Source organism: Siphateles boraxobius, unplaced genomic scaffold (assembly GCF_051911475.1).
Source record: "Siphateles boraxobius isolate OS27281-9 unplaced genomic scaffold, OSU_SipBor_1 46, whole genome shotgun sequence".
NCBI classification, from domain to species: domain Eukaryota; kingdom Metazoa; phylum Chordata; class Actinopteri; order Cypriniformes; family Leuciscidae; genus Siphateles; species Siphateles boraxobius.
This window is the reverse complement of record NW_027509097.1, coordinates 8178506-8191272: the sequence shown is the minus strand read 5'-3', so window position 1 is coordinate 8191272 and position 12767 is coordinate 8178506. Positions and strand designations below refer to the sequence as shown.

Sequence of the window (12767 nt, the reverse complement as noted above, 5' to 3'; positions counted from 1 at the left end):
CAGCTCTCAAACAAATTGATGTACTCTTTAATAGAGTCGTCACATCATCACAGGGTATTTGCGTCGTCTGTCTTGGTGACAACTGCAGGGCTACTTAGCTTAGCCGCCATGGCTACTGCTTTGTTGGCCGCTTCAATGATTTATCACAAAAAAAAAGAAAAAGAGAGGAAAAAAAGGAAGGAGAGAAAGAAAAGAAGGGCCTCTCGATTGAGTCATTGGCACCTTTGATTGACAAGGCCTAATCAGCTTATCTGGGTGCTAATAAAGATGATGGCCTGCAGAGACACTCTCTACCTGGCTCTGCGTGAACTTTGGGCCCTGGTGCGGGCCCCAGGGGCCAGGCCCCGACCCACTCTGCTTATCTAAACACTGCTGAAATCAATCCCTAATGAGGTGGTTTCATTTTGCCCCATCGATCCGCCGCCGCAGCGGCTGCTGCGTATTCAAGGGCCACCGCTCTGTTCCTTACGGACACTGTTTCTCTCGGCTTGTTTGTTTATATCGGACACTCCGTTAAAATTTCATTATGATTAATAAATAGATTTTGAGGTCATTCCATAAACTGCCTGTGATTAAATTTTTTTCTTAGGTGAGGGAAATGCGCCTAAATACTCCGAAATCCTTTAAAAATCCCAAATTAGAGTGCAAACAAAAGAATTACACCCCTAGGTATTTTATTTTCCACCATACAAAAACTCTTTTGCCCACTTCCTTGGCTTTTATAAACAGCCAAGCACTTCTTTGATTAGGATTTATTTAATGCTCATGGGCTCTGGGACATCTCTGATTTAAATGCCTTTAAATTGGCTGCTTTGCTCCCTCCTACTGTACTCCAGGCTCTCTTCAGGCCGGCATGTCTCTGGTTCAGGCAGCTTTAAAGCGGGTGCCCTCTCCTAATGAAGACCCATACTTTATTTATGAGACAAACAGTTTGGTAAAAAGCTCTGCATGTCCAGAGAGCACTCTCAATATCTCTCAGAGGGCCTGGAGTGCTCCTGACACGCTGCTGTTGCTGCTGGACTGAACGCATCACACACGAAATCACCCTTAAAAATCACACAAACACAGTCTCCTTACTGACAAGGTCAAAAAAATGTGATTCCAATTACATACAAAAATACACAATATGGAGGATATGCACCATTTTAATAAAATCCCGGTCTATTTTTGCAACAAAAAAAAAGAAAATCTAAGAATTCAGTCTTTGACAAATTTGACAAATCATCATTGATGAAAAATAAATAATTTGGTTAATACGAAATGCAGGTTTGAAATGTTTCAATCCTAAATATATTCTTTTAGTGAAATTTTTAAATATGAATTACAAATGAACAGAAATTACAAATCAATGATAAAACAATTCAATCTTAAGCAATATTGCGTATTATTGGCACAAAGCATTGAACTAGATTAAACTATAGTAGTGAAACAATTATTAAAGTAAATTTTACTGTAACTGTAGAGTAAATAATATAGTAATTTGCAATTTATATACCATTTGCAAACATACTGATATTATTTTTACTATGCCATTAAATATATATATAGAGAGAGAGAGGGAGAGAGAGAGAGAGAGTAGAAAGTAAACACACAAAGTACACACAGACAATACATTATAGTTAATTTTTTAACTAAATAACAAACAAATCTAAAACAAATCTAAAATATTTTATAAAATATTTATTTATATTAATATTTTATAAAATAGAAAACCTGTAAAAAATACCTCTTTATTATTAGTAATTATATAATCATTTCTTTTCTATAATATTTAGAATTGTTGTTTTGTTACAGAATAGCAGATACCCGTAGGCGCTCGATAGCCAGCTCTGTAGCAGGTGTGGTTTGCCGCACGAGTGAATTTTAACACACGGTTTATAAACTGGCTGATCTGCCTCAGTGTGACACAGGGAGCGAGGGTCACCGCCGCAACCCAAACAAAGCGCATCTATCCCTGTAGCTCCTCAACAGCCACCGAAGCAGGTCCGTGTTTACCGCGATTCTGTGCATTTCCCGCACAGTTGCTGTGCCCAAATCCCAAAAGTATAAGGTTTGTCCTTCTTGGGCCACTTCAGTTTAGGACTACCTGCCGCTACGCTTTTAAGATGCAGGTGTGTGTGTACGCGAGTGTTGGGGTGGTCGGTGGGGTACGGGGGTCAGGGATTAGGATCACAGGAGTGAGACGCACAGGCAGAGTTGCGCTTTAACGCGGTTAGAGAAAGGCTGAGTAAACAGACATTGTTCTGCGCTTGCGGATCCCACACTGAGCGGTGTGGCATTGTCGCGGGTCTCGGAGACAGAAGCCGTCCTTGATGGGGGGAAAAACTCCTCTCACAGGGAGTCTGATCCCACCGTTGGAGAGTATGGGCTTCTGCTTTGGTTCCTGCTAGAAAGCAGGCAATTCAATTGGGCAGACATAAGTAAAAATAAAAAAATGTCTGAATAGCAGAAAAAACAAAAGGCCTTCATTCGATGAACTGAAAATATATATATAAAAAATTATGCAGGAAAAGAAAATACCAAGCACGGGCTTGAGAGGATTCAAAATAAATGAAACTAAATTTTCCAGCAGAGGATGCAGATTGCATTTATGAATTTCTGAGTTGTTCTTGCGAGACATCAAAAGCCAGTGGTCTATGCAACCCTTTTTTGATTTGAATTATTAACTGTGTCGACGTGGCGCACGAGCCACCCTACCATTATAGTGTAAATTAACAAACTTTTCAAAACTAAGGCAGGCGCCAAAGAAAGCCAGTAGCTTCTTGAAGAACGAGCTTTGATACGTCTCTGAGGAATACACTCCGCTTCAACAACACGTTGACAGTCAGGCTAAAAAAAAAAAAAAAAAAGATGCCTGCTGATTTAATCAATTTCAGATCTAAATTAGTTCATTTTCTTGTATTTAAAGATGAAAACTGTTCTTCAGACAGGTGTGAATCGGGGGACGTTGAGGGTGCTTTATTTAGAAATCAGTTTATTAAAAGATCTCTGTCTTTATTTAGCTCTAAGAATCGCAGGACGGTGGAGGCAGGCTGTTGTTGTTTATTCTAGTCGACACACCATCATTTGGTACCCATATTAAAAACTCTCTCTCTCTCTCTCTCTCTCTCTCTCTCTCTCACACACACACACACACACACAGGTAGGTGAATGGAAATAAGGCAGTGTGTTTTGTGTGAGTCTAACAGCACTGCGGCTGCTGCTCTACACCTTTCTCTCCCTTGCTTCTCTTTGATGTGCTCCTGAAAATGTCACCAGTCGTCAAGGCGTTTTTTTTTTTCAACTCTCTCTCTTTTTAGCACGCATACGAGCGAGACAATTTGCTGTCGCTCACCCCCCTACCCAGAATGCCTACCGGTTTCTACTGCTATCTGGTAGCCAGCTTCCAGCCTCCGAGATGACCTTTCCAGCCTCTCTGTGTTGTCCAACAGATGTGCTCTCTGAAAACAAACCACAGACAGAAAGAAAACAATGAGAGTGATTGAGAAGAATAGAACATTATTTACAGACACATTTTTCAACATAATAATAATAATAGGCACACTAAGACAAAAGGGAATAGACTAATATACTAGAATAAATTTAACCTATACATTGATTCAAGAACGTCTAATTACGAGTTGCTTTTTCATAACAAATTGGACTGATCTTCGTGCTAATTCTAAAGAAAAAAAGGACGGAGCTCCAATCTAACACCTTTTCTTTCTTTTTAATTGAGACTTCCTTTTCGCAGTGGATTTGTTCTGAAGGTGTTGCCAGATCTCATTAGCTCATATTTAGAACCAGGGCAAAGATTAGCATGGGAGGGATGGCTAATTGAGCTGCAATATATTTTCAAATGCTGCTTCAGATTACACAGTATCTGTTAGTCTGATAAATTCAGGATGCCACCATGAACCTCTTTACACAAAGTTTTTTTTATTTGTTATGTATGCTGACAACACTTGATGGTTTCTCTACAGTGCAGTTTGGATGTTTTAGGGGTCACTCTAAATAATGCAAACCAATGAGGCATGTGAACTTTTTCAAAGAAAGGTTGGTATGCCTTGTGCTGAGTTGCAGATGTAATGTCAGAAGTCAATAAATGTAAGACGAAAATAGACACCATGGCCAAGAGACAGATGCAATAAATATTGCACAACATCAACGGCATTTATACATCCTTCCAATGAAGTGGTCTAAGATTTGTTTGTCTCAGATTCTTATCTTTTGATAACATAAAATAACACAGTATTAAAATACAGCAAAATAGTAATAGTGTGAAATACTGTTAGAGTTTAAAATTTTAATATAGAAAATATTAAATAAATAATATATTTTTAGGTTTAATTTATTCCTGTGACAGCAAAGCTGAATTTTCAGCATCATTACTTCAGTCTTCAGTGTCACATGATCCTTCAGAAATCATTCTAATATGCTGATTTCTTAATATTATCACAGTTGAAAACAGTTGTGCTGCTTAATATTTTTTTTTGTGGAAAGTGTGATACATTTTTTATAGTATTCTTTAATGAATATAAATTTCAAAAGAACAGCATTTATTTGAAATAGAAATCTTTTTAACATTATAAATGCCTTTACTGTCACTTTTGATCAATTTAATGCTCCCTGCAGAATAAAAGTCATAAAAAAATAAAATACTGTCGAAAAACGTAAAAATCTTACTGACCCCAAATCCACCCAACACACACACACACACACACACACACACACACACACACACACACAATACATCAATAGAAATTATATTTTATGTAGAAAGAAATCTCATACATATATAAATATACAAGTGCTAAAAATAACCTACAGTGGGGTCTAGAAGTTCACTTGTGAAAATGCTTTTATTTTGCAATTTCCTAATTTAATTTAAGGTTTTCATTACTAATTCATTTTCAGAATGTCTTTCGTTTTTGGTTGGTTCCCTTTTTTCTTAAAGCCTGATGATCATGTGATCCAGCATAATTTGAGAATGACCCAAAGAGCATCTTGTGCTTCAATAGAAGAACATCAACCATCAGTACAAAGAAGTTCATTGTCACAAATCTATACTTATTTCATTACTGACTTAAAAATTGTTTAGAATCTGCAATATTTCTAACTCATTTCATACAGATTCTTTGTTTAAAAGTTGCCACATTCAACTTTCTTAAAACTTTGAAGTCTCAAACTTTTGAACCCCATTGTAGATAGTGAAAACAGGGCTTAGAATTATCCACCACAATTTTCTGATAAACCATATAATGTATGACTGTGAACACTAAATTAGACCACTGCATTTCCATTTTTAAATACAGAACTGAGAGAGGTAACCATATTTCAAAAGGATGGTAACCTTTATTCCCATTTACATGCACAGAAAGAATAAAGGCAGAGGGAAAAAAAGAGAGAAACGAGTTTCCAGTTTTAGTTAAGCTGTCAAAATATGTAGCTGCTAATCACTCCAAGGAAATGAAATGAAAAATAGACGACATTTCACTTTTCAAAGTTTGACAATCACAGAGAAGGGAGAGGGAGAAAAAAAAAAAAGAGTCTGAACTTTTTTTTTCTTCACCTCCTCTCAGTTGACAGATGTCATTTAAAATTGCTGAAATACTTTTTAATAGTTTAAGGGAGGGGGTGTTAGTGGGAGATAGAGGGAGGGAGGGAGAGAGAGAGAGAGAGAGAGAGAGAGAGAGAGAGAGAGAGAGAGAGAGAGAGAGAGAGAGAGAGAGAGAGAGAGAGAGAGAGAGAGAGAGAGAGAGAGAGAGAGAGAGAGAGAGAGAGAGAGAAAAAGAGGAGAGAACGGGGGTGGGAGTGCGTATGGGGAAAAGGGACCCATCTCTGCCTAATGAGCCCCTCTGGATGAGCTGAGATGGAGGGGACGTATTGACATGCACCGCTTAAACTAATACACCTAGACCAGGGATGTGCCTGTGTGCCTGGAAGCACAAGGCAGCCGGGGATACTGACAGAGTAGCTCGCTCCCCCATCTTCAAAGAGCTCAAGTGATTAGTATGTTATCATTACCATTCGAAACGTGATTTCCTATTCCCTCTCGGCAAAGGTGACACGTCTCGGGGAGACGGCCAGCAGACTTGCGCGCCGGAAAGCCACTTCAAAGCTTTTCTTGAATTTGTCTCCCTCGCTCATTCTCACTCTCTCAGTCGGTCTAAATTTCCGAGGGGTGAGGTGGGTGGGGGTGGGGGGGGGGTGGTTGTTGATGTCTATTGTGCGAGTGTGTGGGGTGCGGGGGAATAAGGGTGACACACGGGGTAACAACGAAGGTGGCCACGTAGGTGCAGGGACGACAACAATGACGACTTCCTGAAAATGTAAATGAATCACCTATCAAAACGAATTACCTCGCTCTGAGAATATGTTTTGGATTAAGGGCCGACATATGGATCCAAAATGCATCCGCAAGGATATCTTTATGAGTAACAAAGGCACCTTAGACACAGCATATCAGTTCAGATATTTAAAACAAAAAGCCCTGGATGCATATCACTCACTCTCATAGACCAAACTGACCTGAATAAAAGAAAGCCGCTTTTTTTTCTTCATTTATTCACTATTAGAGCAGCATGACTGTCAAACTTGTCTCTTATTTTGGTCTTATGGAGTTCAACAGAAGCTTCTTTTAAAGAGGGCATGATAAATATTGGTGCGCCTGCGACCGCCTCTGCGCGCGCCCCTTCTCATTTGTGCAAAAGCATGTATGCCTTTTTATCTGACATCTACTTTTTCAACAAAGACGTTCTTAGATACTATAAACGAGGTTTCCTTTTTTTGCATTTTTTTTCTTTCTTCATATTTTTTTTTTCCGTGAAGAACCGCACTTCAGTTGTAAGTTATTAACGTGGAACCCAGGAACAATGCGAATGCGACTCAAAAGAATTGTCTTCCCTTCTCTGTCCTCTTTTTTCAATATCAAACACGAGCGCTTACAATTGCAATTTTCAAAAGTTTTGATGATTCCTTATTATTTCAAATGGGAGGGTAGAGTCAAAGTGAATAATGATGACAGCTATGATTCAGACTGACTATGTGATCTTCTCCACCGTTTGTTTGGGACTTGTAAGAAAAGGAATTACAAGTGTCAAACAGCTGTGAATAAGGGTGCTAAATATTTAAACATGTTTTCCAGCTGTGGAAAAGTACAGTTTTAAAAAGCAGGCTAAATGTGTATAAGCTACACAGGCTTTGATTTAAATTCAGTAAAGTGGGAGAACAAAAAAAATGTGATTTAAAAGCTATGCATTATGGGGTAAAAACAAGAGCGGTTGAACCCACTAAAGTTATCTTCTGACCCAAGGCTGAAAAAAATGCTATACTCCCATTTTGTCTGGTCATGTGGGAAAAAACAATAACAAAAAAAAAGGAGAAACACAGAAGTCAAGGTAGAACTGTGAGGGGCTGTAAATTATAAATGCAGGGTGGTGGTGTGGCTCTACAGATGGGATTATTCAGCAATAGGAAGTGAAGAAATCTAAACAATATACTGTTGTTCAGACAAACACAGACACGGGAGTCTATACAAAGATCCTCCAAACCAGAGGCACGATTTTCTAGCATGACACTGCCTGTTCTGTAATGTTTACTTAAATGTTTCTGGAGCTTCAAGATGGGGAAGAGTAAAGAAAATTATCAGCTACTTTAGATCCTTATTCTTGAATTTGTGTTTGTTTGTTTTTTTCAGTAAATACCAGGATGACACATACTTACAGTAGTAAGGAGCTAGTAAAATGATGAAAGTGTCGTTTTATTTCCGTAAGATGACAGAAGAGAAGATAAGGTTTTTAATTTTTTCTCATCCATAATTATTTAATGCATCTTTACAATTTCTTCAAGATAGGAAGGATTAGAAATTTGCATTGTAAACAGCGTTATCTTCAAAGATGAGTGATAATGTACTAAACAACATCTTTACAAAGGCAGCCAGAAGCATGATGCAGTGCTATCCAGTCCTCCACTGAGAGGAGACTTCCTTTATGAATGAAGATCTTCAGATATTGCAGTCTGTGTGTGTCTGCATGTGTCTATGAATAGGGGAATCCCAAGTCCAAACAACAAAACACACACACACACACACACACACACACACACACACACAACCCTATAGGCAGGAGATGAAGATACCAGCAAGCAAATAGACACACACACAAGCACACAGAATGAGACGACAGCCTTTTTGCCGTAATCCACATTCATGCTCACTTCCAAGTCCGATGAATGCTACAAATACAAAAAGACATTACAAATTGTCCCCTTATCTCCAAATAAAAGGCAGGGTATTGTATTCTCATCCACTGAGTGGGGGACACGTCTTTGGGCTGCTTCCTAACGTTGCACAAAGAGAACTCCGCAGTTGGCTGTAAATTCACAATTCGGTTATATTTAGCGCCTTGTGTGCTAATAACATACCAGCAGAAGCCAAAAAGAAAAAGAGATAAAGACTGAAATATAGGTCATGTGGTAAATGACACAGTTTAGAAGATAAAAGAGGAGTTAAACAGGTAAATAAGGTTCGGTATGCCTGCTAGATACTACTTAAGTAAACAAATTACTACTTATTTTCAATATTGAAACGTTGGTGAATGATTAGTTGACTAATCTGTCTTAAGATGCTCTACAAAACAAAGGTGATCTAAATTTACAAGTTGGATAAATTAGCATATAGCGTATCGTTCTAAAGTTTAGGGTCAGTCAAATTTTAATATTTTATATAATATATATAACAAGTATCTTATCCTTAGCAAGATTTAATTTATTTGATCAAAATACAGAAATATTCACAATTTGAAATAGCTGTTTTCTATTTTTAAATGTAATTAATTCCTGCAATGGCAATGCTGAGTTTTCAATTTGCTGAATATTCTTTAGTCACATGATAATTCAGAAACCGTTCTTCTTAATTTGGTGCTCAAGTAAAAAATGTTTATTATTAATCAAAATTGAAAAATCTTATGCTGCTTATTTTTTGTGTCAGGATTCTTGGATTAAATCTTTTGTAGCATTACAAACCACTTTTGATGAATTTAATGCATTCTTGCTGAATAAAAGTATCAATTTCTTGAAAAATAATAATTTATATATATATATATATATATATATATATATATATATATATTTTTATTTTTTTTTAGTGTTAAATTTTTTAAAAAAAACTTAAGAAAAAAACAGTCTTAAAGATTTCAAAAATGTAATATCAGCCACAAGATGCATCTTTTTGTTCAAAAACAGTACAATGAAACAGTGCAAAATGTAACTATTTTTAACTTGACATCTAAAATAAATCAGTGTATATGATGCTAGGTGTTAAAAAAAAACAGATCAGCAACAGCAAAATATTTTTTTCTTTTTTTACAAAATACAAAATATTTTTACCATGCAAACTATTTAACAGCTAAAACACAGCATTCTAATGAAAACACTGCTAATTATATCAAAGTTTACAAAAAAAAAATCTTAAACTAGTAACGGACTAGTTGGACTAGTGTTGAACGAATAGTTCATCGTGAGAATAAAAGCTTATCCCGGTCTCCCCCTCCCTTTTTATTATAACAGCATTCCCGTTGCATGTTCATATTAGGTGAATGTTTTGACAAGCTGATAAAATCTTTTAAGGTTTGGTGTGTAACAGCTTTGATTCAGTTCCTCATAGAGAAGCATGTAAAAATGAGCCTCATTTTGAGCTCAATCAAAAGAGACTCAAAAATCAGATTACGCCGCCTTTATTCTGACGAAGCGGGAAAATGAATGGAGGATCTGCTGGAAAAAGAGGGGACCAAAACAGGAAGGAAGAGCAGCACTTACCTCTTCACGTAACTTTATCAGCTGCCACATGAAGGCACAAAATAGAGGGAGAAAAAGAGAGGGAGGGAGAAAGAGAGTGAGAGAGATAGATAAAAAGCCGAGACATGGCAGGAAGCAGATCAGTCATGCGGCTGGGTACAGAATTAACCTTGACGATTTATCCGTTTGCATGTTTAGCATTTAGAAATCACACACAAACACATTAAAAGAAGCTAAACACGAGACTCATGCCGACTTATTTGAACAAACAAAGATCAAGTTCTCGTGCTGTCACATTAAACAAAGAGACTGGGAATGGATTTCTCAACTCACGACGTCTAAACTATCATCATCAAGGAAGAGGGGGAAAGAAACAGTCACATCACAGCACTTGATATGGCATAAGGGGGGAAAAACACTAGCGTTTCAGTCGGTACAGTAGGATAATACAGATTGCGTACAGTAAGAATGGAAGCTTTGAGGATTTAGGCTCCTTAACAACAACTCTGCAGGATTCCTACTTCTGGGCTATGAAACAGAAAGTGACACCAAGCAACGCTCCCTTTTTTATTATTACAGGATGTGTCCATCACTTCTGACTCGCTATCAATGTCAAGTGTATTATGCATTAGGCCCAGAAGGGATGAATGTATGTACATAAATTATATACAACATCTTGGCTTTATGTTTATGGCAACAACCTATTATGGAGCAAAAAAAGAAGTCACATTCATGGGTAATTTATTTTTGATAAAAGGGAATCTCATATTAAAACTAGTAAAACAGAGAATGTGTGTCTTGCCAATGCACTTAGTGGCGCTTGAACGGTCTCTGAAAGAGGTTAACACAATTTAAACTTAAGTACATTAAGCATTTAAAGCAGCTCTTCATTACAGCCTCTTTATTTAACACAAGCAATCTCTGCAAAAGGTGAGTTGCTTATCGGCCACGCACAACATATTCAGAAGAGGAGGGGAAGGACAAGTTTCTTAATTTGTCAGCCGTTGCAGGTGATTTTTTAATCTCCATTTCTTGCCAGAGATTAAAGGTTAGCAGATCTAAGGGGAAGCTCTGGGCCATTATTAAAGGCCTCTCATCTCTTTTTGTGTGTGCTGGTCATTTTGAATTTCGCAATTTTTAAATCATTCGCTATCATATCAGAAAAGAGACAGAACTTCATAAATCATAAATTATAAACCTAATGCCTGACTCAAAAGGCTGAATCTATGGGCGTGATGTTAAACTGTGGTGGTGGTGGTGGTGGTGGCCGCTGTCGCTTTCAACAAAGCTACGCTTCCAGCTCAATGTGAAGAACGTCAGTAAATCTAGGATGAAATGTTTCTGATATAACAAAGCACCTTTTGCAACAAAACAAAACAAAAAAAATTAAATTAAATTAAATTAAATTAAATAGGAGAATGAGGACTTAACTAAATGTGGTGTGAATAAGAATTTAACTTAATTGTACACTGACTAAAAATAATTCACTTGTATTACATTTTGTGTGTTTGTATGTTGATTGTACAGCACTTCGGTCTGCATGTGCAGTTGTAAAGTGCTTTATAAATAAAAGAAAATTAAATTAGGTTAAATATTTGTAAAATGAGGTCATTTTATTTAACTTAAATTAAATGACCTCAGTTTACAAATAAAAACTGGTATAAACATGTAAGACATAAGATATAATAAAATATTAAAATATGAGATACAAAACAATTTTATTACAAAATTATTAAATAATTAGGGTTGTGTGCCAAAAGAATAAAACTTATATTACAGACATCCAACAACACCATGGTCATGCTATATTAAAAATCAAAAGATTAAAAAAAAGAAAATTCTAAGAAGGCGATTAAATAAAAATTGTTAAAAAAAAGATGAATCTTCAATATTTAGTAGAAAATGTTTAAGTTCAGAATCACAAAGTATATTCAACCAGACACGAAAAATAAGTAGGGCCAAATTGCAGCTCCGAGCTGCTGATTTTCGAGGTAGCTTCTTACGTCGCCTGCATTATTCAAAAGGCCAAAGTTTGTGAATACACTATAGAAGTGGCTATTTGGGTTTGCTGTGAGCCCACCCGAGCTAAACACAACCCTGCAGACCGTCTCAATGAACACCAAACAAACCTTGTTCTATCATATTTGTGCTGCTTGGACGATTGCGAGCCCTCGCCGAGGATTTACCAAGAGAATCAGGAAGATTTTAAGCTTGCTGTTGTTCTTTCATGCCACATTTTTTCCTCTTTAAACCAAACCGGACAACCAGTCTTTTGTTGCTTTACCTGAACTCGCAAGCATTTTTTCGAGGAAACGTCGATGAAAAGCTGAAAGAAATTTTCTAAATTGTTTAATTATGTTGTGATGAGTTCATTCCTTCGTTTTTTTTTTCCATGTGGTTGTTATTCAAAACTGCACTGCTGCAATTTTTCTGTTATGATAATCAGCGGATTTACAAACAAAGATTTTTTTTTCCAATACGGAACTCGATACAAGTGGTAATCTGCTTCCTTTGTAGCCTGTAAAATCTGGTCCACGCCGGCTCAAACCTGCCCAATCTCTCGTGGCCATGCCTTCTGCTGTGTCTGAAATCGAAACTATTCCGCAGAGTATTCGTGTGCGAACAAATGTGTGTGCGCTCTCACAAGTATACGTGTGTGGTAAAAAAAAAATGTGTGCGTTTCGGGTGGAAAGGGTAGGGGGAGGGATGTTAAAGAAAAAAGTGCAACGGTAGACCACCACATTATTAAAAAAAAGAGCGATAGCGCCAATTCGGTCTCTGTCCGCATACAGATAACGAATAAATGCCGAACTCTATTAAACCGTCTTTTAGCTATTATCGCAGGGCCAACACGCTATTTTCAGAACTTATGACGGCTCCCTATTTACTTAGCTATAAATCCTCACCATGTAACGAACAGATTTGAGACTGGTAATGATCTGCTCAGCCAGGGCTATATGAAATGAGCCTGACCTCTTTTAGATCGTAAAGAA

General features: G+C 37.2%; 1 protein-coding gene across 4 annotated transcripts in view; it reads right to left on the bottom strand.

Moving 5' to 3' along the window:
- vti1a (vesicle transport through interaction with t-SNAREs 1A) overlaps positions 1-12767 on the bottom strand; it is a 128317-nt gene that overhangs the window by 89982 nt on the left and 25568 nt on the right. For 2 of the 4 annotated variants that reach the window (XM_077200629.1, XM_077200627.1), the window contains exons 5-6: positions 9796-9816; positions 3356-3440 (exon numbers count right to left, since the gene is read on the bottom strand). In XM_077200629.1, coding sequence (XP_077056744.1) covers positions 3356-3440; positions 9796-9816 — 106 coding nt within the window. The remainder of the gene's footprint in view (positions 1-3355; positions 3441-9795; positions 9817-12767) is intronic. The other 2 variants (XM_077200630.1, XM_077200628.1) reach the window with 1 other exon arrangement.